The sequence below is a fragment of the Blennius ocellaris genome (genome assembly GCF_963422515.1).
Source record: "Blennius ocellaris genome assembly, chromosome: 2".
NCBI classification, from domain to species: Eukaryota; Metazoa; Chordata; class Actinopteri; order Blenniiformes; family Blenniidae; genus Blennius; species Blennius ocellaris.
In genome coordinates this window covers 4,010,556-4,038,040 of record NC_137651.1, presented here as the reverse complement: position 1 = coordinate 4,038,040, position 27,485 = coordinate 4,010,556, and the positions used below count along the sequence as shown (strand labels likewise).

The following is a 27,485-nucleotide window of genomic DNA, read 5'->3' as shown; positions in this document are numbered from 1 at the left end:
AAGAGTGAAATGATAAAGAAGTACAATAAATACCATCATGATCATGATGTATTTTGCCTCATAGCTGGAAAACCTCCAGGGGGACTCCACGCTGGCCTTGGAGGGATTTCTTAGTAAAGTTTGCATGATCTCCCTGCATGTCTTTTTCTGTGGGTACTGTGGTGTTCCTCAAAGAGTCCAAAAACAATGAGAATAATTAGTGACTCCAAACTGCCCATAGCTTTGAATATATGTTTGTGCGATCGAACAAATATAATGATGCTATGAATCCGCCAAGGATTTGCCATGTTAAATTTCAAAAGTACAGTCCTTGATAACAGACTGCTTCACTTGTTCCCGTTTACAAAATCCACCTGTTCATTTTTAATCCTCTCTGTGTAGAAGCAAAGCAGATATTCTCCATCCAGCTCTCCTTTTCTACCATCATTACACAACAGGTATTTGTCAACATGACATGTATGTCTTGTCCCCAAAACAAAAACGTCACAGGTTTTTTTTCCCCTCCAACAGTTTAAAGACCTTTTTTTGCAGTGAAAAGGCACAGAACAATCAAAACAGGTGAAAAAAAAGCACGATGTCCTCATCGTAGCACCTGTCAGTGGAAGTGATATATCAGGCATCAAGTTTGATGTGCTTCGAAGCAAAAAAACAAAACAACAAAAGGGGGTTGATGCACCTTGAAAACTGCAGCTATTTTGGGGTGCGCCTGCAAGACCGCAGAAGTCAGTATCTATCAAAAGTCTTCTGGATCAGATAAAGTGAGTATTTATTGCCATTGTGCGGTTGTACGCCAACATAACATGACTGGCACAAAGTCCTACTCCTCCCTGGAAAAATGTAGAGTAGATAATGGACACATATTAAACAGATAAAATGAACACATAAAAAGTTCAATCCTTGGGATATTTCTTCATTATTAGCCAGTATGTAAAGCAGGACATGGGTGACTTTCTTCATCATGAGGGCTGCATTCATTGCATCCTCGCGATTAGAGGGACCAAATTGTAAATCTACTCATCCACTGCAAGGATTTATGAGAATTACAGATCAATCAACATGCAGTTGTTTGTTTTACCTTGAAATAGACTTTTCTTAATTGAGAACTCCTGCAAATGTGATTAAATGACCTGTGAAATCAATAATTTGTTATTTCTTGTAGTTTGTCTCCACCATCAGTTGCCCTTACCAGATCTGAAGCAACAAAGTGAAAACTGGTGGCCTCAAGGTTGTAACCAGAGGTTTGCTGGTTCCCAGTGCAGCAGTAACCAACGTGTGTCCTTGAGCAAAGCTCTTCCCCCTCCCAGCACTTTTCCTTGAACATTTTTCAAATAGTTTCTTTGCAGATAATTATCTTGCGTTGTTTGAGATGCTGCCTTAATTTTACCTCATAGAAATTATTCTGCTTTAAAACTCTATGTAGGATTGTCATTTGTATCCTATTTTCAAAGTGTCTTTCATAATAATTCTTATATAATTACATGACTTATGTGGGCATAATACTGAATACATTTCTGTAGCTGTATCCACATTTTGCAAAATCAGTCAGCAAACAAACAGCTGAAATGTTTCTTTGCAAACATTTCTACTCAGTCACCCAGTGATCTGAAACTATAGAGATTAGGGAGGAATTAACTATGAGGACGGCCCAATATGGCTCTAGTTCATGGTGATGGCACTTCTGCTACAAGCCAGTTGGTTGTCATGAAGAAGAAAATTAATAGAAGCAACTCAGCTGTTCATTTTTCTGACCGAATGCATGCATTTAAAAAGCGTGGCTGCAATTTAAGTCACACTCTTGTATTGTTTATTTTCTGCACACCACTGTGCTTCACGTGGATATACATGAAGATCGACAAAAATGGTATGAGAAAAAAAACCTAAAACATAGAAGCACATCGTAAACTGAATGAAAATAAGACTTAAGAGTTCATTCGTTGGCATCATAAGGAGAAGGTCCCATGTTTCATATGTCATATTTGTGTTAAAACATGTTTGACGTTCATTGTGACTCTAAAATGACTTTAAAAGTCTCTGTGCATTTGCCCTTTAATAAACTGGCACCTGTTGTGGGTGTAACCTGTCATCATCAGCAGAGGTCACCTCCAGTGTACAAAACACTGAGCTTCAGTTTAGAAACTGGGGAAAATTGGTGAAAAGCTGTAGCCAACAGAAAACTATGAGAGTTCTCCTGCAGGTTTGAGAGTTTGTTGCATGAAAACTTAAAACGGCTTCTGGTTACTTGTTCAGTTCATGAATATAACTCGTGATCAGAGGCATAAACCATTTAGAGCTTTGTTTAACCAATAGCAGTAATATGAAATCCTCATTATACAGTTTCTAACTCTGTTCTGTTGCTTTCTTCCCTGCAGGCGGCTTCATGTTCAAGCAGTGGAAGGAGAAGTACGTGGTTCTGACCATGGAGGGGACCCTGCTGGTGTGTCGGGACGCAGAGTCCCCCCCGGACCAGGTGGTCGCCCTCCAAACACACTGCGAGTCCGTGGCAGAGGGACGAGATATACTTGACCTGCCCAAACTGCCCTCGGGGGGCAGGAGGGACTGCTGCTTCGCCGTCATCCTGCAGCAGAGCAAGTTCCTGCTGCTGCTCACTGACAATCCTGAAGACTGCAAGTACGTCTCGCTCTTTATCTCTGACTGGATTTTAGACGTCCTTTGTCCCACTCACAATCAGATGGTATCAGCACTTTGTCTTTTAAGACGCTTTGATACCAGCTGCTATCAGACGTGTTTACTGCGCAATAAAACAAAAACAAAACACTGTAACAATACACTTTCGTTTATGCTGTGTTAGGAGTTTAGGGCTTGAACCCAGATAATTAAAAAAATAACTCTAACTAATTTGATCTCTCACAGTCTCTGGCTGAAGCTGATCAGGAAAGTGAGAGAGGTGAGGCTTTGTTTTTTTCATTCAGAATATGTGATAAATGCAAACACCCAAAAGGTCTTCCCTGCATTTGAGACAGTTGATCTCTCTGACACAGTAAACTTTTTTTCAGGGTGCCCTGCCACCTCTGACCATTCAGAGACACCGCAGCCTCACCACCTGCATCACAGACAGAGAGCCCGACTCATTTGGAGACAAAGACCCCAGGTCACCCCGGGTGGGCGAGGGCACGCCTCCATTGTTGTCCCGAGTCACTGAGCGTGGAGGCTCCTTCAGAGAAAGAGGCCAAATACCAGGTGTGCTCTCAGATCTTCTGTACAGAACATTAGTCTTTGAAATGTCTTCGAGCAAAACACAAAATCTCAAGTTGCTTCCAATCGAAGGTCAAACACCCTGCACAGGGATGCATGATATTATTGTGCAGATATCCGGTGTTTTAAAATGTGGTCATAATATGTAAAATTCACTTTATAATGGTTTTCCAACGGTAATATACATCCAAATATCTGGACTGACACCCAAAAGTGAAGAAAGTGTGTCCTCTCTCTCCCTGGATTGTTTCAGTTTTTAAAAAGTGTGTTGCTCCAACCAGCCAATCAGAAATCAAACCCTATATAGCGTCATCAGGGGTTTAGCCAATCACAATCAAGGTAGGCTCCTCCCCTTTGACTCCTTCCACAATTTGGCAGCTCTGCTCTGGCACATGGCACCACGAGAGGAAGAACTTCTTCTTCTTCCCAAGATGGGCATGTGGAGCCAGTCCAGCTCACACAGACACAGCAGATTCTGAATGCAGCTCCTATGATCCAATATTCAAATTGAGGAAAATCAAGAAAAAAACAAAAGACTTTGAATACAATGTTTGTTGGACTAACGAGACCCATGTGAAAGTGTTGAAAAGCTGGATAATATGACCCTTTTAAAGCAATATCTTGCAGATTACCTAAACTGATATAATCCTGAGTTCACAGGATCCGTCAATTCCCCGCTTCTCATTCATTGTGAATGTGAAACGCACCGCTGTGCATGCTGGGTGAGGTGCGGCGCGTTTTGAGCTGTGTTGCGTCTCGTTGCTGGAGCTGATCATTCACACAAAGTTGAATCCAGTTAACCTTATGCACATAAAGGTACAGTGAGCCGAAGTCCAACACATTCTGATACTTTGGTAAAACTTTGTTTTCAGAAATACTTATCACTGAACTGGTTTTGTAATAACGAGGAAAATTTGTGACCGAGCCGCCATGTTAGTTTGGTTTGAACTCCACAACTTTTTAATCTGAGCCATGCTACATGCTACATGCTAAACGGTTTTGGGACTGACACACTAACGATGCAAATTGCTAAACATGACGAAAGTGTGACTGATACACTCATTGACAGCGAGCTGGACCGTGTGTGCGTGGAACAGAGTAAGCTCGGCTCCTTGTCCTGTACAAAAGAGTTGCCCGTCGGAGGATAGCTTCTGCAGACTCGAGTAGATGTTTCATTATTTAGTGTTTATCAGCCGATGTGCCAATATCACCCTGCACGTCACCCATGAAGCCAACAATACCTCAAAGCTTTTAGAATGGTTGTTTTCAACCGGTTCATACCAGTCTTCTGATCTCATTGACAGTTGGTGGCCCGCGGCGGACTGTGCGCAGCGCTTCTGTGGCGCCGCCCCATCGCGTATCTGACTGCCTTCGCCACGGCAACAGCAGCGACGCCCGCGCGGTGAGGGCGGTGTGCCTGCTGATGGGAGGGGCGGCGGCCTCGTCCGCTCTGGGCTACCTGAGCTCCTGCCCCCCTTCCTCCCCTCTCGCCACCAGAGCGCCAGAGCTGGCCCACAGCGCCGGGGGCTTCTCCGAGCTGGCCGCAGGCGGCTCCTTCCATGCCTGCAGCCAGGATGTGGACTCCCCTCAATTCAACAGCTTCGACTTCGAAGCAGACTCCGACTTTGATGCCTTTGACTGTGGAGGGTTTGTTTTTTAACTGTGATGGGGAAAACTCTTTAAAGGTCCCTTTGTTCTGAACCAAATGCCCTCATTGGTTTCCCTTCATGGTTTTTCAGTTGAGAAATCTATACATCTAATTTATAAATTGTTGAAAGTGTTCTTCCTGGCATTAAGCCCACGCTCCTTGAGTAAATCATACATAATCTTAACTCCTCTGAACACCATCTGTCTGTGTCGTATCACTCTTTCCATGCCACAGGAGGGCAAACAGGTCACCGGTGTGTCCAACATAACTGAGGAGTTAGTTTCTGATGGTTCATTAACTCTTTGCCTTTGTGAATCTAATAGTTAAAAAAAAACCAAAACATGCTTTATCTCCCATTTTAAATTGTCCTGCAGTTTTCAGGAGTGTACATTTGTGGGGTGAGCAGCAGAGTGTGGGCTTTGTGCTCGTAAGAAATTTGGCAAATCTCTGTCAACACTGTCGGCTGGTGGCGGAAACACTCCATAAGAACGCAGAAATATTCACTTTCTAGAGTTTTGTGTGGTTGCTGGTGGGAGAATGGGATGCCATCAAACGTGTGTTTGACCATGAACAGACTCTTTCTTTCTTCTTTATTTGAGCGGTGGAAATATTATCTGCATATAAATGCAACTTCATGGATGCCAACTGCCGTTCAGCTCAAGTGAAGAAGAAGAAGAAGGGAAACGGTGATCAGGGATGAAAAAGCTCCTGATAAGGGGGAGAGAGAAACCGTCATCATGGATGACGAGTGGGAAACACTGTCGATAGATAGTGTTTCTCTGTTTTTGCATGCTGAGTATCTTCTTCAATTTTGATGTATTTCTGTCATAGAGTTTCAGCGCCACCTATCAGCCTGGCATATGTACTACATGATTTCGAGTAGTTTTCATAGAGGCCGATGTTTCCCGTGTGGACAGGAAGGTTTAAGAACTACAAGGAGGAAACAAATTGAATTGCAGACAAGACCTCAGTTCTGCTGCTCATCCCACAAATGCATGGTTCTTTACTAATGTACTGTCATGCAAACTGGTTTAGGCTTATATCGTGATCAGCACTCGTGTGTGTGTGTGTGTGTGTGTGTGTGTGTGTGTGTGTGTGTGTGTGTGTGTGTGTGTGTGTGTGTGTGTGTGTGTGTGTGTGTGTGTGTGTGTGTGTGTGTGTGTGTGTGTGTGTGTGTGTGTGTGTGTGTCCTTGTTATCCACCGTTGAACTGTCCAGAGTGGACACTGACTTCACCCAATTTCAGCTCAGTCAGATAAATTGGATAAAGTTGTATTGAAAATGAAAGGACTTCCTGTCTATGATCTTATAACAAGAAACTTTGTTCCACAATAGAAACAATGTACAAAAATGTATCAACCCCCACCCCCCCCTCCAAAAAAAAGAAAAAATCCTTACTTTTTAACCTCTCATCCAAAATCTCTCTATTTGTTTTTGCCCTAATTTTGGGTATTACCCTCTCACGCGCTATCTGCACGTCACTATTTTGCATGAGTGAAATCTCGGCAGCTGAAATCTGGCTGTGCATCTTTCTCTGGGATCCATCTGCCATTTTCTGGCTGGTATGGAGCAGCGGCACTGAAACTCAGAGTTTGGATGGGAGGGAGAGGAGATTTATGGGGGGGGGGCTGAATGACTCTATGTGCTTATCTGAGATTTTGTCTGGCAGCAAAAATAATCTCTTTTGGATTTAGAGCTCATGAGCTACATGTGGACTTGTTTGCATGTGTGTTTGTTTATTCCCAGAATGAGTTCATTTTGTATTGTGCTCAAAAAAAAAAAAAAAACCCCACACTATTCTTTCTTTCATATAAAATGTATTGTTTGGTTTCTTTTGCAGGTTGAGGATTACAGTTGAAATAACCATTGAGTACATGTATTTTTATACAGTCCCGTCTGTTGGTAAGGGTGCTTATCTAGCAGACGTGTTGATGTTTTTACGATGCCGCATTTAAAAGGGACTCAACTAACATATTTTTTCACCTGATTGAAAGGTCATGACACGATGAAAGATCTCTTTTGATAAATTATATTGTAAAGGTTATGCAACATGTGCTTCAAGATAATTGCTGTGAATCTATACGACTGTCTAAGCAGATACACTGATGCAAAACATTGTCAGCAAAAATGCTGTGGCTGTTGTGTTTATTTCTTTTTTTTCATCAAAGCAGTTTATAAAGCTTCTTGCAAATTTGCAGAGCAGATTTGGAGTGTTAATGTCAGCTTAATGATGCCTACAGAAAAAGTATTGTTTAGTTCGGGTGTATATTTTGTAGGCAGAGTGCAAATGCAGTCTTTTTTTAATAATCAGTGATATCAGGGATTTCATCTTTTACAAGCGTGTAAATAACACCTAAACTGAAATACTTCATGTGTGTGTGTGTGTGTGTGTGTGTGTGTGTGTGTGTGTGTGTGTGTGTGTGTGTGTGTGTGTGTGTGTGTGTATATGTTACACATTAATGTTACTCATTAATCATGGGTTATTTTGAAGACTGTTCGTATCCATCGCATATATATTGTGATTTTTTTTTTCTGGTTCATTGTAAAGATACATTAAGTGTTGTTATCATACATTGTTTTTCATTTGCTTTGGGAAAATCTGGCATTTCTCATCTCACATCTTTGTCAACTTTAAAACTTTGTAAATTGTTAAAGTCCATCTGCATATTACTGTTGTAATGATCTTTATCAAAAAAAAAAATTATAATAAAGTTAAAAATGAAGCCAAATCACCTTTGTTTTGGGAGATTGTGTGTTTCAGTGTTGGTTCGGGAGAGAATTGTGACATATAACATGTTTGTAAGACTTTAAACAGCTTTTGTTACAGAATAATATGAAATCAATGAATGTGGTAAAGACATTCATTCTGCAAATACCATGAAGGGCCAACTGCTGTGTAATTCGACACCCAGGATTGTGCAATAGTGTCTGGATTGTTCCATCAGTGTTGCATCATTCACACCCAGGATTGCCAATACCATGAAAGTCCTTGTTCATGGGCTGACCTGCTATCATGTGCTACAAAAACAAGTTACCATGTGCTTTGTGGATAAGCTAACATGCTAATATGCTGTTTAAGGACTAGCTAACATGCAGTGTGTGGACTAGCTAACATGCTAATGTGCACTGGCTGTGACATTAACAAGCTAACAGGCTAATGCGTGCTTTGTGGACCAGATAACATGCTCATGTGCACTGTGACATAATGCTAATGCTTTGAATGTTTTAGAATGCTAATGCTAATGCGAATGCTAATGCTAAGCTCATGAGCACAGCAGATATGCATATGAGATAACACCAATCTCCAGGTTAGAGACACCTGGGGAGGAAGGGAGGAACCTGTGTGATTTTTAGGTGGATCAGGTAGATTGCAGCCGGGCATGCTCATTAGCATGCTAACAAAGTTTGTTCGATTGAGCTATTTGGTGGGTTGAGTCCCGCAGGGCACGAGGTTCCAACCAACGCTGCCTGCAGGTTTAATTATTATCATTATTATTATCTATTTGGTGAATGTGCCTCTTTATACAGGTTCTTAGTAATTAAGGCGCGGTGTCGGATCATTTTTGTGAATAGTCTCCCACATAATAACATTTCCAAAGACGTGCAGTGTTGACCTTGATAAATTGAGGTGGTTGAAACATTTGCCAAATATGCCACACGTGTGCTTTGAGAAGGTTGCGAAGGAAATAAACACCAAAGCAGACTAACTTTGCTGCCATTGCTGCAAATTCCATAGACACCTTCAAGGGAGAAAAGATAAGGGGTAATAAATATTATAGTTTTACTGTGTTTTGTTTACAGCCAACTCACATGTATGGTGTGCTGGTACCTGCCAACTCCCTCTTTAATATACAACAATCTGACTGAAGTGCCAAGGCCAGAAAGTGACTATAAAAGAAAAGGCAGATACTCAGAGTGCAGACGGCATCATGGACTTCTCTGCAACGCTGCTCTTAGCGGGAATTATTTTAGCTCTGCTCTGGTTGTGCAGTGTAAGAAATGGCAGGAAGTATCAGTTACCTCCAGGACCCCCCGCACTCCCTCTGATTGGAAACCTTCTACAAGTAGACAAAAATGCACCATTTAAAACTTTTCTCAAGGTGAGTTTGGGCACAAATTTGCTTTGCATTTATTAACATATATTGACATTGTATATTGATGTAAACTGTAATATCAGGAAAGACCCAAAAATGTGCTCTCTTTTCTCTTTTGGTCATTTTGACTGTTTAATTGTAGTTCAGTGAGACCTACGGTCCTGTGATGACACTGTATCTGGGCTGGCAGAGGACAGTAGTGATCGTGGGATATGATGCAGTGAAAGAGGCCTTTGTGGACAATGGGGACGACTACATAGGCAGAGGACCGCTGCCCATTCTGGTCAAAGCCAACACCATATATGGTAAGAGTTTAGAATCGCTGTTCATAGCAAGTGAGACATAGACTTTTTCAGTAGGATTAATATCTATGTTCACCTTTTTTAGATGTCATATCAGATTTTTCTAAACTAAAGTATATAATTGACCAGTGACCAATATTACATTTGTAGCACTGCAGAGAAACTATCATAATTCTCCATCAAATTCTACTGTGACCATTTGTAATGCCCCATGATCATTAACCCACACATAAAAAACCCCAGTAAAAGGCAAAAAAATTATATAAAAAGCTGAGCTTTCCGGGAAAAAAAAAATCATAAAATGTCCTTATATCTTTTGTCCTTGAAATAATTTCAGCATATGTGATTTAAAAAGTCGAGGCTACATTATGAAGACATGGTCACATTTAATTTGATATTTTGTAATGGTTTTGGTTTTTATTGTAGATACAATGAAATCGCATCTACTTGGTATTTGAACATGAAATACTATTTTAGTGATAAAAATGTATTAAAGATTGGAACAATACTGGAATTTAATTAATCGCATATATGCCTATACAAATATGATCATTTCTTTTATCTTGTGATTTTTGTTTTGTACTTCTGTGTTCATTGTGCCTCTCTGACTGCATATCCCTGCTCTTAAAGCAGCCATACACTGTGTGATGTTATCAATCTGAGATGAATCTTTCATGAATCAACCAACCTTTATTTTCGGAGTGCTTTTTGCATCAGAAAGTGGATTACATGTTCAAAACAGAGGACTTTATTAACTTACAGTCCAAACTAACACCCCTCCCAATGTGATGAAACAAATCCATCTATTAACAGCCAATAAAACTGCAACAAGAATGGCATCATGCATTTAAAGTTAAGCTCGTATCCCAGTTTATGTTTTCACATTACAGACGAGTAAGTAATAAACCTACTGATGAAATTATGAAAAGTCTTTGGAGGCCTTTATGTAAAGTTGATTGTTTTCATACTCTCTTGCCTGCATCTGTCTGTATCAGCAAGGTTTCATGTTAATAATCACGTCCTCCTCTCAGCTTTAGCAAACAGTAACGGGGAGCGCTGGCACCAGCTGCGACGTTTCACACTGACGACTCTGAAAAACTTTGGTATGGGACGAAAAGGGATGGAAGAGTGGATCCAAGAGGAGAGCCAACACTTGAGGGATCACATACGCTCATTGAAAGGTATGATAAAAAGAAGCACCTATTTTAGGACAAATTTGCTTTTACGCTGAGAGAAAGAATCATGTTTGTCTTGGGTGGGTTTTTTTTTTTAACAAATTTCTGTTAGTCACATAAGCATTAGGGTTATTCTCACACATTAGGTTTTTGTATGAAGTTTTGGTGTACTGCCAGTTTGGCCGATACCAGCTGGCTTCACTTGGTATCAGATTCAAAAGGAGATCTGTAATATCGCTCATTTGTACCATCGAGCTATGCAGATATCGAACCCTACAGGAAGATGCCAGACGAATGAATGGCACATTCAAGGTGTAAGACATTTATTGAAGCCTCTCGATGAATCATATCTCCATTCATTCATTTCTTTGCACTGTTTAACAATGTGGTTCTATTTTAGTGAAGTGAAAAAGCACTGAAGGTTTTGAGTGTCAATAACAATGAACATGTCAGTTTAGAGTACATCTAAGATTTTTAATTCCATTATAAAGCAATCTAAGCTTGGTTCTTAATATAGACCAATACCAACTTTTATTTGGTCTAATAAAGTAACGGATCAATAAATCCCTTCTTTAAATAAAGGCTTACACTGGTGTAAGATAAACTGCTCATTCCTCAAGACACAGGTCTGGATGTTGTATTTTCAGAACTGAATGTCACTCTCCTTTATCTTGTTATCCGGCTGAGTGCTTTTCAAATGTACTGTTTTTGTGTCTTCCTCACATTAAATCACATTGAATAGAAGGATCTGAAGACAGAAGAATAATCCTTGTCTTCAGTCTTGTGTAAATAAAATCCAAAGTCTACAAAAACACTGCTTATATTTCCAAGTAATAGTTCGGTTTGACGCCATAATTGAACTTTTTTTTTTTCTCAACATTCGGCCATCAGTTAATATATGTAGACGTGTAAATAATGGTGACACATCTCAGCTTGACTTCCTGTCGGACTTGTTCTTGGGGAGAAAAAATCTGGGATAAATAACAACACTGTCATCAATGTGTAATTGTTAGATTAGTATTATTTTATTTACTAAAGACAACTTCTTTTCTTTGTGTGCACAAAAGGAGTATTGATCGACGTTTGAGGAAGACTTTCTGCTTGCATAAAAATATAGAGTTTGTCAGTATGTGTGTTAATAATCTATACTGGTAATTACCACCCTGATATTAGACAACAAAATGACTTCACACAGATTAAAGATTAGTCTGATTGTCAAGGATAGGAGGTTGTGTGCGGATGGACCCAAGCGCAGACACAGAGTTCCATAAAAAAACAAGTTTATTGAAGTCTGGGGGACAAAAGGAAACACAGAGAACACAAGGGCAACGAGAGGAGTGACATGTTGACAAGACAACAGAGGGAAATAGTTTAAATACACAGGTAAGGGAAGCACACAGGTGGAACACAACGATTGGAGCACACAGTGGGAGAAGGCCATTGGTTGATTGGAAACATGTGGTGAGACACACAGGGGGAGATACAGAGACTGATGATGAAAATGTATGCCAATGGTCGCCTACTACAACACATTGCTTTGAATTGGTTTATTGTGGGATTATTTTGTAAATATAAGTGTTCTTGGTTTTGCTATGATTATAACTGTCATGGCAATTATATGATTTGATGAAGTCATTAGAAGATTTGTAATGTTTAGATTCTTCAACAATAATTGCATTTAAGAATTGCTTATTTTCTTGTCTTTACTGTAGATAAACGAATAAAAAAATGTATTGGACATCGGTAGTCGTCATGAGAAACAGTAAGTCAGGGGTCTCCAACTATAATCCTCGAGGGCCCCTGTCCTGCATGTTTCAGTTCTCTCCCTGCTTCAGCGTACCTGGATCTAATGATGTTGTCATCAGCAAGGTTGTGAAAAAGCCCAATAATGAGCCCCTCATTGCAATCAGGTGTGTTGTAACTGGGAGAGAGCTAAAGCATGCGGGACAGGGGCCCTCAAGGACTGAGGTTGGAGGCCCCTGCAGTAAGTTATTCTTCTGCAGAATAAAAGTATGAACATAATCCTGAGATTATCCGACATAGTATTCCACAGACACTGGATTCAACAAAATCCTAACAATAAAAGGCAGTAATGAGGCAAGCTGATCAACCAGCGCCTTAGAATAATGGTAGTTTGAATAATATTGCATCACAGCCATACATTTCTCATTATTATGAGAGTATTATATTGTGAGGCGAAGTGTAAGTTTGCATGATGTGTTGTTTCGCTTCAAAATTACGAGTTTGCCAGCTGTTGCTGAGTCCATTGTGTTTCCTCCTGTTCCTACAGGAAAACCATTCGACCCGACATTCCTCTTGAGTTGCACTGTAGCCAATGTGATCAGCTGCCTGGTGCTTAACCAACGCTTCGATTATGGAGATAAACAGTTCCTGCGCCTCCTGAACATCCTGGACAATATCTTGAGGTTTGGGTGTAGTCCTTATGGTCAGGTGAGTGGTCATTTTGATCCAAACGGGTGAAGATAGTAACATTGGAAGAGATATCCAAACATCCTGGAAGCATTCTTAATTTGAAAAACAGTGCTTCACTGTGCTGTATGCATTTCCTCCACAGTTGTTTAACATCTTTCCCTGGATCATGGAGCATGTTCCAGGCCCCCAGCATGGCGTGTTTGCTCAGATTCAGGAGGTGAGACAGTTCATACATACAAAAATCCAAGAACACAAAGACACCTTGGACCCGAACTCCCCGAGAGACTACATCGACAGCTTCCTCATCAAAATGGAGCAGGTTGGAAAGAACTTGGTTTATTTTGACATAGTGGCTGTCAAGTATGTTTTTATTAGTCTTTGGATCTGATGAGATGTTTGCGTCTCCCCAGGAAAAGGACAATCCCTCAACTGAGTTCAGATTAGACTGCCTGATTGGGACGGTGTCCAATCTGTTTCTGGCAGGAACTGAAACAACCAGCTCCACCATCAGACATGGCCTCAATGTGCTGATCAAATATCCTGAAATACAAGGTAGGACCTCTTTCCCAAAAACTGTGCTTAAAGGGGTCATATTATACAACTTTTCAACACTTCAATATGGGTTTTGTTGGTCCAAAAATATTGATTCAATGTTTACTGCCCCAAAATCCAGCGTTTCCTTGATATTTTGGAATACTGAATCATAGAAGCTGTATTCAGAGACTGCATGTCTGTGTGAGCTGGCCTACCTTCATTGTGATTGGCTCAACCCCTGGTGACACGATATAGGGTTTGATTTCTGATTCACTTATTGAAGCAACACACTTTTTAAAAACTGAAACAAGCCAGGAAAAACCTTTAGAAAGGGAATTCTCCAAAATATGACCCATTTAAGAACTGTTATGTCAAATAGTCAGTGGTGTGCAGTCAGGGGGTCAAAAATGGAAGAAATGTGATGGCAGAAGAAATGGAAATTGTGAGTAAAGGAAGACAGACACCAGAAATGGATGAGCTAAACTCAGACCAACCAAGGCTTTGTACAGCATTTTACAGCAGGATGGATTTAATCTGCGAGTGATGGTGAGGGCTAGTTTTTTTTTACTTTCTCTGGATTTTTGATTGTAAAATGGTGTTTCCCATACAATTGTGTACACAGACAGACAAACGCGCGTGCATGACAGCCCCCCATCTCTGTGCAAACCTGTTGGAAACACTGGAAGATGATGTGATGGCGAAGCTGCAGTGTCTTGATGTGTTGTGGTTGTTGATCAGCTGTCATGTTGGTGTGGATGAAGTACTGATGCATAGTAGTGGCCTTACATTGGATTCGGATTGTGTATTTACTGTAGGACATAATGTGAGATGGGGTCGAGGGGGGGGGTGTATTTATTTACTGCTGGCCTTGACTGAAACATCACCACACGCTACTGCAAATAGTCAATAACAAATCAAAATGCTGAAACGTTGTTTTACCGATTCTAGCAAAGATGCAAGAGGAGATTGATGCTACGATTGGAAAACGTTGTCCCAGCATGCAGGACAGGAAGTCCCTCCCCTTTTCGGATGCTGTTGTCCATGAGGTGCAGCGCTCTCTGGACATTGTCCCCTTCAGTGTCCCTCACTGTGCGCTGAAGGACATCACGTTCAGGGGTTACACCATCCCCAAGGTATTAATGGAAAAAGATATCAAGAGGCTACACTTTTGCTCTGTTCTACTTTTTAGTATTAGTATCAGTCATAGCACAAGTGAGTAATTGATTTAAGCAAAAATGACTGCATTGAGTAACAAGGCTCCTTTACAATTACTATTTCCTTTTGCAATGTGCATGGAAGATGAATCTTGCAGATGCAGCATTCTCTGCTGGTTAGAGAGCTATAAAGTGACAATAAAGCTGCAGCTACTCTGAAATAAATGTTAATGAGAGCAACTCATAAACTCAAATTGTCATGTTTGGCTTCATGACAGAGTAACTGAGTGGGGTGCTATCTATCTATCTATCTATCTATCTATCTATCTATCTATCTATCTATCTATCTATCTATCTATCTATCTATCTATCTATCTCAATCAATCAATCATGCTGTTATTATGGCTCTTGTGCAGAAATGGACAATTTCACATCATGTTGAAGGTAAAACTCCAACACTTTGTCTCAACAGGGCACTAAGATCATCCCCTTCCTGCACTCTGTGCTGAAAGATGAAAAGCAGTGGGAGACTCCCTGGATGTTCAATCCCAAACATTTCCTGGACCAGAAAGGCAACTTCAAGAAAAATCCTGCTTTCATGCCATTTTCTGCAGGTAAAAGCACAAGTTTCTCTCGGTTTATCAGAAATTACGTCGATTCTCGTGATTATCTGTGAACTTTCATCACACTGGTGTTTGTTTGTTCCTCACAGGGAGGAGGGCCTGTGCCGGCGAGTCTCTGGCTCGTATGGAGCTTTTTATCTTCATCGTGTCCGTGGTGCAGGATTTCACATTGAGCTATTCTGGAGGTCCCGACAGTATAAACCTCGTTCCAGAGTACAGCAGCTTTGCAAAGGTACCACAGAGGTACAATATCACTGCGACGCCGCGATGAAAACAACGATCACGAAGCAGTCTGAGGATCTCTTCTAATCCACACAATATTGTGGTGCTGTGATGTCGACTACAGTTTACTCACGACCTCACTAATACACAGGGGACTGTCAGATGATGAGAAACAACTTTGAGATTGTACATTTGGATCATTTTGTGATTATAGATGTTGATTGCTTTGCTGTACACAAAAAAGATTGATTTAAAAAATACCTTTTTTTAATGAACAGATTGTTTAAACCTGAAATATCTCAGAATTATAAATAAAAATAACAGTAAGAAAAAAAAATGCCTTTATTGTCAGCTGGATGCAATCAATAAATTTTGAATTAAAGTCATAAAAAACAGTTTTTCGTGAGTGTAACTGTTTGAATTATTATATTATTATCACATTTTATCATAGATTTTCTTGTTTGCCTCTGGATTTTATGAACATTTTCAATTCAAGTTCGTGCTTGTTACATTTCATATAAATGTGGAGTTTATCTGATCAGCAGTGTTTCCACAGTTACTGTAAAAATGAATCCAATTACTCATTACTCATTACTCCTTGAACAAGTAACTTAGTTACTTCACCAATGTCTTGTTTTTAAAAGTAACCAAGTAAGATCACACGTTACTTTTTTAGTTACTTTCAGCAGCTGCCGACAGCAGCCACCCATCGTCTGAACATAAAAATTAAAAACCAGTTTTACCAAAATCTCTGCTGATCCTGCCTCCTACACCTACTGATACACATTTAACCTTTGATCTTCATTCTTTGTTGTATTTATATCTGACTCAAGCTTTTATTATCACATTTTTACTGTTACTGGTATTTATTTACCCACAGAAGCTACAATAGTAACGCACAGTGACTTGGACAAGTAACTTTAATCTGATTACTGGTTTGGAAATAGTAATGCTTTAGATTACTTGTTACTGAAAAAAGAGGTCATATAAGAGTAACACGTTACAAATTAACACGTTACCAGCATCACTGCAGTTCAATGAAGAAAAGTGAATGTGCCATCTAATATTTATATTTATACTTCATTTCCACCTCCTTCTCTGAGTTTTTTCCTTGAGTTTATACATGAAACATCTTGGGTAGAGCTGACATTGTTCTAACAGAACACCTACATCTCTGTTCTGTGTGGAAAAAAGAATTGCATGATGTATCATATTATGTCAACTTTGTGCAGCCTTTTTCATGTTGTGTTGAACTCAGATAAACCCCCACCCACCCCATCCACATACACACATATGAAAAAACTAACTTTTGTCCAGACTAGAGAATGGCCTTGATAAGAAGTCAAGCAAAGCCAATACGTACAGATCCTAGTGATGAAATGATGATTTGCAGAAAACAGATAAACAACATGCAGAAAACAGAGGAAATACTTTTTGAATCCTGAATTCAGCAGCCAGAAGAAGAAGAAGAAGAAGAAGAAACAAGATTCAACAGTTTAACAAAAGCACACACTTAGAACTTGGTGAAAGGCTTCTTCCTGGAACAATCTGCAAGAACTCACCGCAGCTTCAACATTTTATCTCCCTGTGTGAATTTGAAACACTTTTACTAAACTGGTTAATATTAGAGTAATTGCTATTCTTAAACTGGCTATTTTCACATTTCTTTAAGTTGTTGTTTCCAGATCTCACTGGAAAAAAACATGTGATATTTGAGCTTCTTCTGAGCCCCCCCCCCCTCTCATGTGTAACAGCCCTCATGAAAGGGTTTTGTTGTTTTTACTGTTAAAGTAAAATCGTTAGTTAAAGTGCAACCAAGATGTCCAAGACATGCTGAGCTCCCATCAGAAGCTGCTTCCCTGGTGTGTACAGGGGTGAAGAAGGTATTGGAGTGGCGAGTCTGACCTCAGTTGACCCCAGCCACTGTGTACAGGAGGCAACCTGTTACCGCCCATCTTGGCAAGCTGCATTCCCCAGCTTGTTTGGTCGGGGTGAAAGGTAGCTCTCTCGTCAGCAGGAACAACACAAACAGAGATTGCGCAACATCCCCCCTTCGGGAATCAGTCCAGCCTGTACAGGAAACAGATGTGCAGAGTGGCTATGGAGCTCTCGGGGACGCTGGTTTTGGGAGGAGTGATCCTCGTTTTGCTGTGTCTGGTGGGCTTGAAGAGCCGCCGACGGCGATCTTTACCACCAGGGCCGACAGCTCTGCCAATCATAGGAAATCTGCTGCACATGGACAAAAAGGCTCCCTTCAAAACTCTGCAGGAGGTGACTCAGACATCCACTCCTCTGCACATGATCGTTTTCCCTCTAGTGCTTTGCTTGTTTCTGCAGCGTGTTGTTGCTTTGCACTTTGAATATAAAATCCAATGTGTTAAAGATTAAAGTGGTGCAACTGGGATTTCAGACTAGCAAGACCAATATTGCGTTCTGAGTTTGTTTTTCATAATGGTGCTTAGACGTGAGGCCACTGTTTTCCAGTGGCCTCAAGTTTCAGAAATTCAAGCTTTTTTTTTGGTTGAAGGGAAAATGGGGCCGGTGGGGAGGGGGCAGTGTTCATAGGGCACTCTCTCTACCCCTACCTCAATCTCAGCTACTCTGTTGCTACCCCTCTCTACGTCTTCCCATGTGGACTTAATAAAGTCTGATCTAATCTAATATAGAGAAGTGAGAAAACCATTTCCCGACATGCAATTCTGTGTAGAAGTATTTTTGTTTATTTTTCTTAAAGAAGTGCACACAATTAGTCTCCAAGAATGAATTTCCAAACAAATTCCTCTTTGTGAAGTTTTTCTGATAACCTTTTGTGTGCTGGAAGGATGTCATTTTAGAGACACAGACCGATGAAACAGCTTCAGTTTCCTATGTCAGTGAGCGTTAAAAGTCCCAGTGGGTGTGTTTTGCCTGTGCAGGTAAACCGTTCAATGTTTGCTGCTCTCTGACCTGCAGTGGAGCAAGGTGTACGGGCCTGTGATAACTGTGTACATGGGACCTCAGCGTGTCGTGGCCCTGCTGGGATATGAGGCTCTGAAGGAGGCGCTGGTGGACCAGGCAGATGATTTCACTGGCAGAGGACCACTTCCCTTCCTCTACCGAGCTACCAAAGGATATGGTGAGGCCGGAGAAAAGAAGCTCACTATCTCCGCCTTTATACAAATATTTCCATTTATTTTAGTTCTTTGCAGGCAGACAAAATTACAGCTGGTCCATCTTCTGTAGGTTTAGCGATCAGTAACGGGGATCGCTGGCGTCAGCTGCGACGGTTCACTCTGACGACTCTGAGAGACTTTGGGATGGGACGTAAAGGGATGGAGGAATGGATCCAGGAGGTTAGCAGTCAGCTGATCTCTCGCATCAACTCCATCAAAGGTATGTTCGGTTTGTGCACCCGATGGTGAAAATACTTCATTTTACAGTAGACATGACAGGATTTCACATTATCAGTCACAATTATTTATGCCCACAATTAGTGGAGTTTAAAGGCCAAATATGCTGATATGAAGATAAAATGGTACTTCTGAATCTTCTTTTAGTGAGGTGACTTGATTATATGACTTTCTTTCAGACATGAGCAATGCTGCACAACACTGCCCCCACAGGTTCTAGTGGCATCGTTCTGTTTGTTACACACCTGTAAACTCCCCAGGAAGGCATCGATTTACTCAACTTACTTGTTGAACTGTGTTCATTTTGTTGTTGTAAATACAGATGTGGAGATTTTTTTTAATGGCAGGTAAATACAGGAACAGTTTTTTTTCTACCTGGCTGACATGTTTCGGCTGCGTCTGCAGCGTGCAGAGTGTCATCTGTCGTGTGATGACGTGTCCTACGTCCTCCCACACATCTTGGACTCCATCCTCCAGAGACCACTGGCCGGTCTGACAGAATCTGAGACATTTGTCAGGCCGGCCACCTGATGAAGTCCTTAAACCTTAAAAAGTTTCCTATCCACACAGGAAATAGCACAATAAAAAGTACTTAAAATAATGTATTACATATGCCATGCCTATAGGGGGAGCTGTATGTAACTCTGCCACAGAAATACACCATTCAGCAGTGAAGAAGACATAGAGCGTGCAAATATTAAGGAATCAATGGATCATTGTTGTTACGTAATGTCGCAGAGAGGGTCGTGAGGTTATCAGGTAAAGATGTGGGATGATGACATCATTGTTTTCAGCAAATATGCATCTTGTCCGTCCACATGTCAAAGTCGGCATTTTCAGATGTCTTCACTTGGAACTTGTTTTCAAACAACGTCGTTCTCAGGTTCCTACAACGCTGCGCCGTGTGGATGATCATCCAAAAACGATGCGGTTGTGTGAAACATCATATTTGCATCTTTTTAAACATTTGATATAGACATTTGAAAAGTGACCTAAATTGCAGCGGAAATAACAAAAATGTTGCCATCTTTAATTTTTGAGAGAACGTTTGTACCAAGTAGTTGGTAGTTGAATGCTATTGGTTCGTTTCCATTTGGGGGCGGGACTTAGCCAACAGTCAGTTTAGTGAAATGAAGGGAAGTTACAATGCAGATCATTGGATAGTTTTATTATATTGACAATGAAAAGAGGCAAAAAGCATCTGTGTGTTTCATGGAGTGCGGTCTTGGCATGTGAAATGATTAAGCCATCGAAACTGTACTGAAAGCCGAGTTTTAAACTCTGAGCAGCTATAGTTGTATTGCATATCTGTGCACAGTTGTGAAGAGTTTTGGTTTGAATTAGAATGAAACGAATTGAGCATAAATGGAACAAAATTCAAAATTAAATTCAAAGAATTTCAAAAGTCGTTTTCTGGGGGGGTATTGGTCATTGAGGAGCGATGGTGGGACCAGTCGATTCCACTTATCGGAGCGATGTGGGTCAGGTATTAACAGGATTTAAATATTGTTTAAAATAAACTAATATCAACGATAACCATTGTTTATGGACCAGCCTTCATGCACAGTGAGAAATATACACGTAGTATTGACAGAGGCCAAGACATTTATAACAGGGACTAATTGAGGAAAAAGGAAAAGGAAAAAGGAGGACTAATTGTTACAAGTTAATCAAGATGATCTCATCTGTCTGTTGTTGTCCAGCTGCGCCGTTCGACTCCACCTTCCTCCTCAGCTGCAGCGTGTCCAACGTCATCTGCTGCCTGGTGTTTGGTGAACGCTTCAGCTACGATGACGAAAAGTTCCTGCAGCTTCTCCATATCATCGGAGACGTACTTACATTTGGCAGCAGTCCCTGGGGTCAGGTAGGGTCGGTTTTCACCTACATGAAAAATGTTTGATTTGAACATTTTAATTGCAAGAATGTTAAAATATTTGAAAACATATTCAGCAAACTTCATCTGTGATTAAGTCACTTTTATGTTGTAAGTTTGAAATGAGTTGTTTCTCGATGATTTAATTCAAGTTTGCCTGCCAGGCGATACTTTTCCAGTACTATTTCATGAATTGGTGACATTTCCAATACAAAAGTCACAAAAACAACAGTCACTGATGACTATATTTTATGTTCAGCGGTTATTGCCAATTTTATTTACGAGATTATTTAATTTTATTACACTGTATGAATAAACTAACAAGAATAAACATTACCTTGTGTAAATAGTTATTGTGCTCAGCACTGCCCCCTACAGTGAGGCAGAGGTACTAAGTATTCACCTTTTTCAGTAGTTTAATGTTTAACCTGAAACTTGCAAGACTAAACATATTTTGACATGCATGAAATACAGTGCATATACCTTGGAAAGTGAGGACATATTCAGCATTCATCTGAATATTTGATGAGCTCGTACAAGCTCAATTCTTTAGGGAAAAGACGTTTTGCAGACCAAATTTAGTTCTTGTGGACACGTGAATTTTATCTTGTCAAATGAAAATAGCAACACATGTAATTTGATAGCTATATAGTTGTTTAAGCATGGCTAACATGCAGGGAAACACTCATGGACACACAACTGTGCAACTTTTAAATTTTTATGAGCAATCTATTCTTCACACAAATCTTCCACTTGTTACTTCCCTTGCATGTCATCCTTGTTATGATGCCAAACATTTGAAATACAGCATTTTAAAGCCTTGGAATGGCTTGTTAACAACGAGTTCCAGTACTTGTAGCTAAATCCGAGGAATCCCATCCACAATGTACCTGGGAAATTTGTTTTTTAATCGTCTATTAATGTAGCAAAAGTGTGTACATACATTACAATGGTAAAAAGCTGTCTCAACCTTTACTATATAAAGAGAAAACATGACAATTAGGATGTTAAAACCTTTAAAAAAAAAATCGATTTTCTCCTTTTTCATTGACGTATTAAGTAATTATACTTAAACAAATACACGTTTCTCAGTTATTCTTATGTCTCATCAACCCCTTTTGACCCTTTTTAGTAGGACCTGCTTAACTGTTGGTGAAAAGTTACTGAGTCCACTTTCCTTTCCAGGCGTATAACGTCTTCCCTGGACTGATGGAGTGGCTGCCGGGTCAACACAAAAAAACATTTGTCGACATTGAAAAGCTGAGAAGCTTCATTGAGACAAAGATTGAGGCTCATCGGGACACGCTGGACCCCGGTTCACCCAGGGATTACATCGACTGCTTCCTCAACAGAATGAACCAGGTCCAAAAGTCTCTGCACGTGATTCTTCATGCTCAAACACACACACACCACGAGGTTTATCTGCATTTGAAATACACAATGCAAAGCAAGTTTATGAAAAAAGCAGCATTCAGACACAAGACTATTAACTGTAGGTATACAAGGCACACAATTAAGTAATAATATTATAAACCAAATAATAACAAAAGCATAAAAAAAGACGTTCTGGTCAAAAAGTGAATCCACGCTTCTTACTGATGATTTTAACAAAAGAAAGTGTTTCACTAAACACCGTGAAAACTAAAAACGGGATATGAAAACATGAATTGATTATTGTTATCCTGATTAACATTTCACATCGCAAACCACTTCGTTCAACAAACAAAACGTCGTAAACGGGAAACTATTTACCTTGTGCGCCCTTGACTGGTTGTAGAATGGTAAAAACAAAACAAAAAACCCCAAAAAAACCAACCTCTCCTGCTCTCCTGTGTCTCGACTTCCATGTTTTTCATACGGTCGTATATGCGCCTCGTGGACACCAGGGGACACTAATGAACTGAAATAAATACATCTATGGCATCATTTACGATGAGCCTGCATGACAGTGACGTCACAACTGCAAGTTGACGCAAACAAACTTCATGAATAAATGGTTCACCTTTAATGTTAATAAATGTATTTGGTATAGATGCTCAGAGGCTCAGACTCTTCTAACCAGTGATTTAAGATGTTCACAAGGCATTTTTTTAGGCCGGCAAAGACTTCTGTGATTATTTCATATGTCCAGTTTTGAAAGAATGACCACATACCTGTGTGTAAAACTTAAAGGTGTACAGGAGGATCTTCCCGAATATTAGGAAAGAACCGCCCTCTCCGCCTTTTGAAAAAATGCACATGCACAACGCTCTACCTGCTCCCGAGACGGAACGCCTACTAGAACGTGTGCGAGAGACATGCACGAGCCCAGTTCTCCTCGTGCACGCTCTGTTTACAAGTCACAAGTCGGCATCGCTCACACAAGCCTACTACTGACTACTACTAACTACTGACAATGCAAATTACAAAACAAACTAATCAACCCTGGAAAGTTACAATATAGACGTAGATCACTTTTACTGGAAGTGATTTGAAATGGATTTCTCCAAATAGAATGCCAAACTTTACCTGTGGAGTAGAAACTTGGCGACTGAAGCATCAGTGGGAAGCCCAACCTGGGCTTTCAGCGCCATCGTGTGAAACAATCTCCCAAAAACACTCTGGTCTTGTTTCTCTCTTCTTCTCATACACTTCGAAGACACTTTTTCTCTTGCGACCCTCTGCCATTTTCAAAGTACCCGGTGAGAACTGCGAGCTCGCTGAAGGCGTAGCTCACCATAGACACCTGAAAACGCAGAAAGTGAAAACTAATAGATCCACGCTACCTGGGACGAGCACGTATGACGGCCTTACGTAATATATCACCAGAATGATTGACAATTGGGAGGACCAATAGTCTTGATGATCCACCCGGAAAAAGAAAATCCTCCTGTACGCCTTTAAGTAATGCCACTTTCGTGCTTTATGAAGAAGTACTACTGAGCCACAGTAGTACCCTTTAGTAAAGCGAATAACTTTGAGTTTGGCCATTTATAATGTAAAAAAAAAGAAAATGCCAAGATTCTAATAACTAATCTATAGTGAAATGAAGCATTTCTTCCAATTTTGTAATACAAATGTTGTGCCAATTATTTTTGTTATTATATTGTTGGTTGGTTATTTTGTAATTGAAGTAGCATTAAAAAAAAAAAAAAAAACCTTTGAAAATGTACCGGTATTAGCTTTAATGCTTGAAGCCCGAGAGACTCAGATTAACACAAAGGGGCTCAGTGAAGTAATTTCAGACCACTTGGGATCCTAAACTAAACAATGTACACTCTTCGCAGGACCCTTCCTCTGTTTTTTTTATCTTGCTTTATTTTTTCCTTTTTACATTTATTTATTTATTTATTTATTTATTTATTTATTTATTTATTTATTCATTCATTTATTTATTCATTCATTTATTCCTTTTTCTTAAGTGTTTGGCCTGGCAGTGGGTGGAGAGTGGGTGGGTTGGGGGTTGACATTCAGATGCTATGACTCTCTATGACTACTTTTTTTTACACTGTTATCAAGCAGTAAGCTAGTAAGCTTACTGCTTGATAACAGCTTACTGCTAACTAGTAAGCATTAATTAGTAACGCATTACTCTCATATTATTCAGTAATGAGCAATCTAACACGTTTCCAAACCAGTAATCAGATTAAAGTTACTTGTACAAGTCAGTGTGGGGAATGAAGTCGCATTGCGCAGGCAGTGCAAATAAATAAATACCGTAATGCAACAACAGACTACCACTACATTTGTGGGTAAATAAATACCAGTAAAAGTAAAAATGTGATAATAAAAGCAGGAGTCAGATATAAATACAACAAAGAATGAAGGTCAAAGGTTAAATATGCATCAGCAGGTGCAGGAGGCAGGATCAGCAGAGATTTTGGTAAAACTGGTTGTAATTTTTATGTCCAGACGATGGGGGCTGCTGTCGGCAGCTGCTGAAAGTAACTTAAAAAAGTAACTTGTAATCTAACTTAGTTACTTTTAAAAACAAGTAAGCAGTGAAGTAACTCAGTTACTTTTTGAAGGAGTAACTAGTAATCAGTAATCCTATTCGTTTTTTAAAGTAACTGTGGAACCGCCGCTACAGGCCGTCTAGCAGGCATCATGATGAAGAGATAATGTTCACATTGTTATGGCTGATCTGTCAAACTCACCAGGCGCTCTAACGATGTCACGTATCATAGCTGCGATCCCACAGGTTGAATTGTTTTATTTGATGAAAGCGTTCTTCTAACTTTTGCTTTCAGGAGAAGGACAATCCCGCAACTGAGTTCCATCTTGACAACTTGGTGTCAACCGTGCTGAATCTGTTCCTGGCAGGAACCGAGACCACCAGCTCAACAGTCAGATATGCACTGCATGTCCTGATCAAATACCCCAAAATACAAGGTAAGTTGCAGCTTAAGTCAGTGCTGGCGAGTTTGAATGTTCCTTCTTTGCATGTGTGGGTTTTTTCCAGGTACTCACATATTTCAGGTTAACTAGTGATTTTCATTCACTTCTAAGTGGGAATGTGGGCGTGTGTTTGTATGCCTTTTATAAAGGCGGTATAATAAATTCAAGGGTGCTATCATGTTATTATATTGTCACCCGGTAATAGGTGGGATAATGAGGAGAAATGAGAATGAAGTGCAACACATGTCATTCCAAATTGTTTCTTTTATTTAACACTCAAAACATATGTCATCACTGTTATCATTCACATTTCAGTTTATTTTAAAGTTTCTTATTCAGCTTTGTTATTAACAATTATTCAACATTTCTTTATCCACTTTAACAAACAGGTTTCAATGATTACTGTGCCTCAATACACCCTTTGTTGACATGTGTCAAACAGCACTACTTGTAACATAAAAAAGCCATTTTTCTTACAGCATAACACTAATAATGTCAACTGCTTTTCATTTGAAGCATCAACATGATCCCTAAATCATGCTGCATCGGCAATACTCACAGGTCACTGAAATGTAACAACAAACAAATGCTACATGTTTAATTCAAAAGATTGGAACAGACACAAAGACTATAAGCAGTAAAATAATAATTAAAATCACACTACGCCCTTGTTGTTTATTAAACAGGCAGAATTTGTGCCACACATGGTGACCCACTCAAACATAAACTCTGGTAGAACTAATGAACTCTTTTTTTCACTTGTAAAAATAAACAAACTGCACTAAACACCAAATAACACTCACATAAGCTATATAGTCCCTTATATTAACACATTCATGATATAAATACAATGTACTGACCTGTAGTAGGTGGGATAAGCCCCCCCCCCCCCCCCCCCCCCCCCCACTTCACTCCTCTCTCAGGTATAAGTAAACTGTAAAATATCTTGATGAACTAGAACTTACAATAAACCTAAAATAATAAATGATCATTTTAAACTCTAAACAATAAATATGGTGACACTTTTAGGGGTGCCACAATGACTTAAAATCCAAATGTATTACTTAACACCAATTGCAATGTGTTGCAATATGATAAAACCTGCAAACATGTGACAATCCTGTCTTTGCTGGTTTCATCACATTATATTGACAAACACTGGTTTTGATGCCCATGAAGAGGCGATGCAGCAGGAGATCGACACCGTGCTGGGACAGAAGCGTTCCCCTCGAATGGAGGACAGGAAGTCCCTCCCCTTCACAGACGCCGTCCTCCATGAAGTTCAGCGTTTTATGGACATTGTCCCCATGTCACTTCCTCACTATGCTATCGATGACATCTCCTTCAGAGGTTACACCATTCCAAAGGTATTCGTCTCTCTTTAGTAAAACAGTGGTCTCCTGCACTGAAACCCATGTCGACACTAACAGGACATTTGCTCCTCACAGGGCACTATGATCCTCCCCATGCTGCACTCTGTGCTGAAAGCGGAGAACCAGTGGGCCACGCCTTGGTCCTTCAACCCGCAGCACTTCTTGGACCAGAATGGCAACTTCAAGAAAAACCCTGCGTTCCTCCCATTCTCCGCAGGTAAATCAACACGTTTTCTGCTTCACATGCTGCAGAAAACACAGCTGAATGAGCTCCATGAGGCTGTGGGTTTGGGACGCATCAGGTCCAAGACGTAAATAACTCCGTTTGGGGTTAAAAAATAAATAAATAAAAAATTCTCCTGTCACCTCCCAGGAAAGAGAGCCTGCGTTGGAGAGTCTCTTGCCCGCATGGAGATCTTCCTCTTCATAGTGTCACTCCTGCAGACGTTCACATTCACGTGTCCTGACGGCCCCGACAGCATCGACCTCAGCCCCGAGTACAGCAGCTTCGCTAACGTGCCCCGCAAGTACGACATTATGGCAACGCCCCGATGGGAGTGACATCGACATATGTGATTGTCTTTTTTTAAGCACCTTATGGGTTGATTACCTCTTTGATAAATAGAATACCACAATTTCATAGCGCTAAGTTTATGGTTCATGGTTTTACATCAAAACTGAAGGATTCCATAACCCTCTTTCGACTGGATTGACTTTGATTTGGGGAGAAAATGTGCTCTTTTTCTCACAAAACAACTTAAAACTTCAATATCTTGCATTTCAATTTTTGATTTTATGAATGTGTGACGCTGGCAAATTTTGCACGTAGAGATCCTGGTGGCCATCGTAATGACTAGTATATGGGTGTAAAGCTCACTTTTTCTGCTTTCTGGAGGATTTCAACTTGTCTTGATATAATAAATGATCTTAGCGTTGTAGTTATGAGACGCACGTATGTCAAATCTCGTCATTGAAGACAGGATATGCTGGGATTTTTGGGGGTGTATTGGAATTTGCTAATCTGATCTGCCAAACAAAACAAAATATGAAAAGAGCAGACTAGGTACGGATCAAAA

The 27,485-nt window shown here is 40.2% G+C and overlaps 2 protein-coding genes across 2 annotated transcripts; both read left to right on the top strand.

Moving 5' to 3' along the window:
* Positions 1–8,789: 8,789 nt before the first annotated feature.
* LOC308136981 (cytochrome P450 2C20-like) lies at positions 8,790–15,446 on the top strand (the record flags this gene model as incomplete). Its single annotated transcript, XM_080505537.1, has 9 exons — positions 8,790–8,960; positions 9,097–9,259; positions 10,288–10,437; positions 12,722–12,882; positions 13,007–13,183; positions 13,275–13,416; positions 14,347–14,531; positions 15,025–15,166; positions 15,265–15,446. The coding sequence occupies 9 exons, from the start codon at positions 8,790–8,792 to the stop codon at positions 15,444–15,446; spliced, it is 1,473 nt and encodes a 490-aa protein (XP_080361663.1).
* Positions 15,447–17,497: 2,051 nt separating this feature from the next.
* On the top strand, positions 17,498–27,312 carry cyp2y3 (cytochrome P450, family 2, subfamily Y, polypeptide 3; the record flags this gene model as incomplete). Its single annotated transcript, XM_080513339.1, has 9 exons — positions 17,498–17,668; positions 18,350–18,512; positions 18,620–18,769; positions 20,490–20,650; positions 21,845–22,021; positions 24,889–25,030; positions 26,216–26,403; positions 26,485–26,626; positions 26,783–27,312. The coding sequence occupies 9 exons, from the start codon at positions 17,498–17,500 to the stop codon at positions 26,968–26,970; spliced, it is 1,482 nt and encodes a 493-aa protein (XP_080369465.1). The 3' UTR covers positions 26,971–27,312.
* Positions 27,313–27,485: the final 173 nt, after the last annotated feature.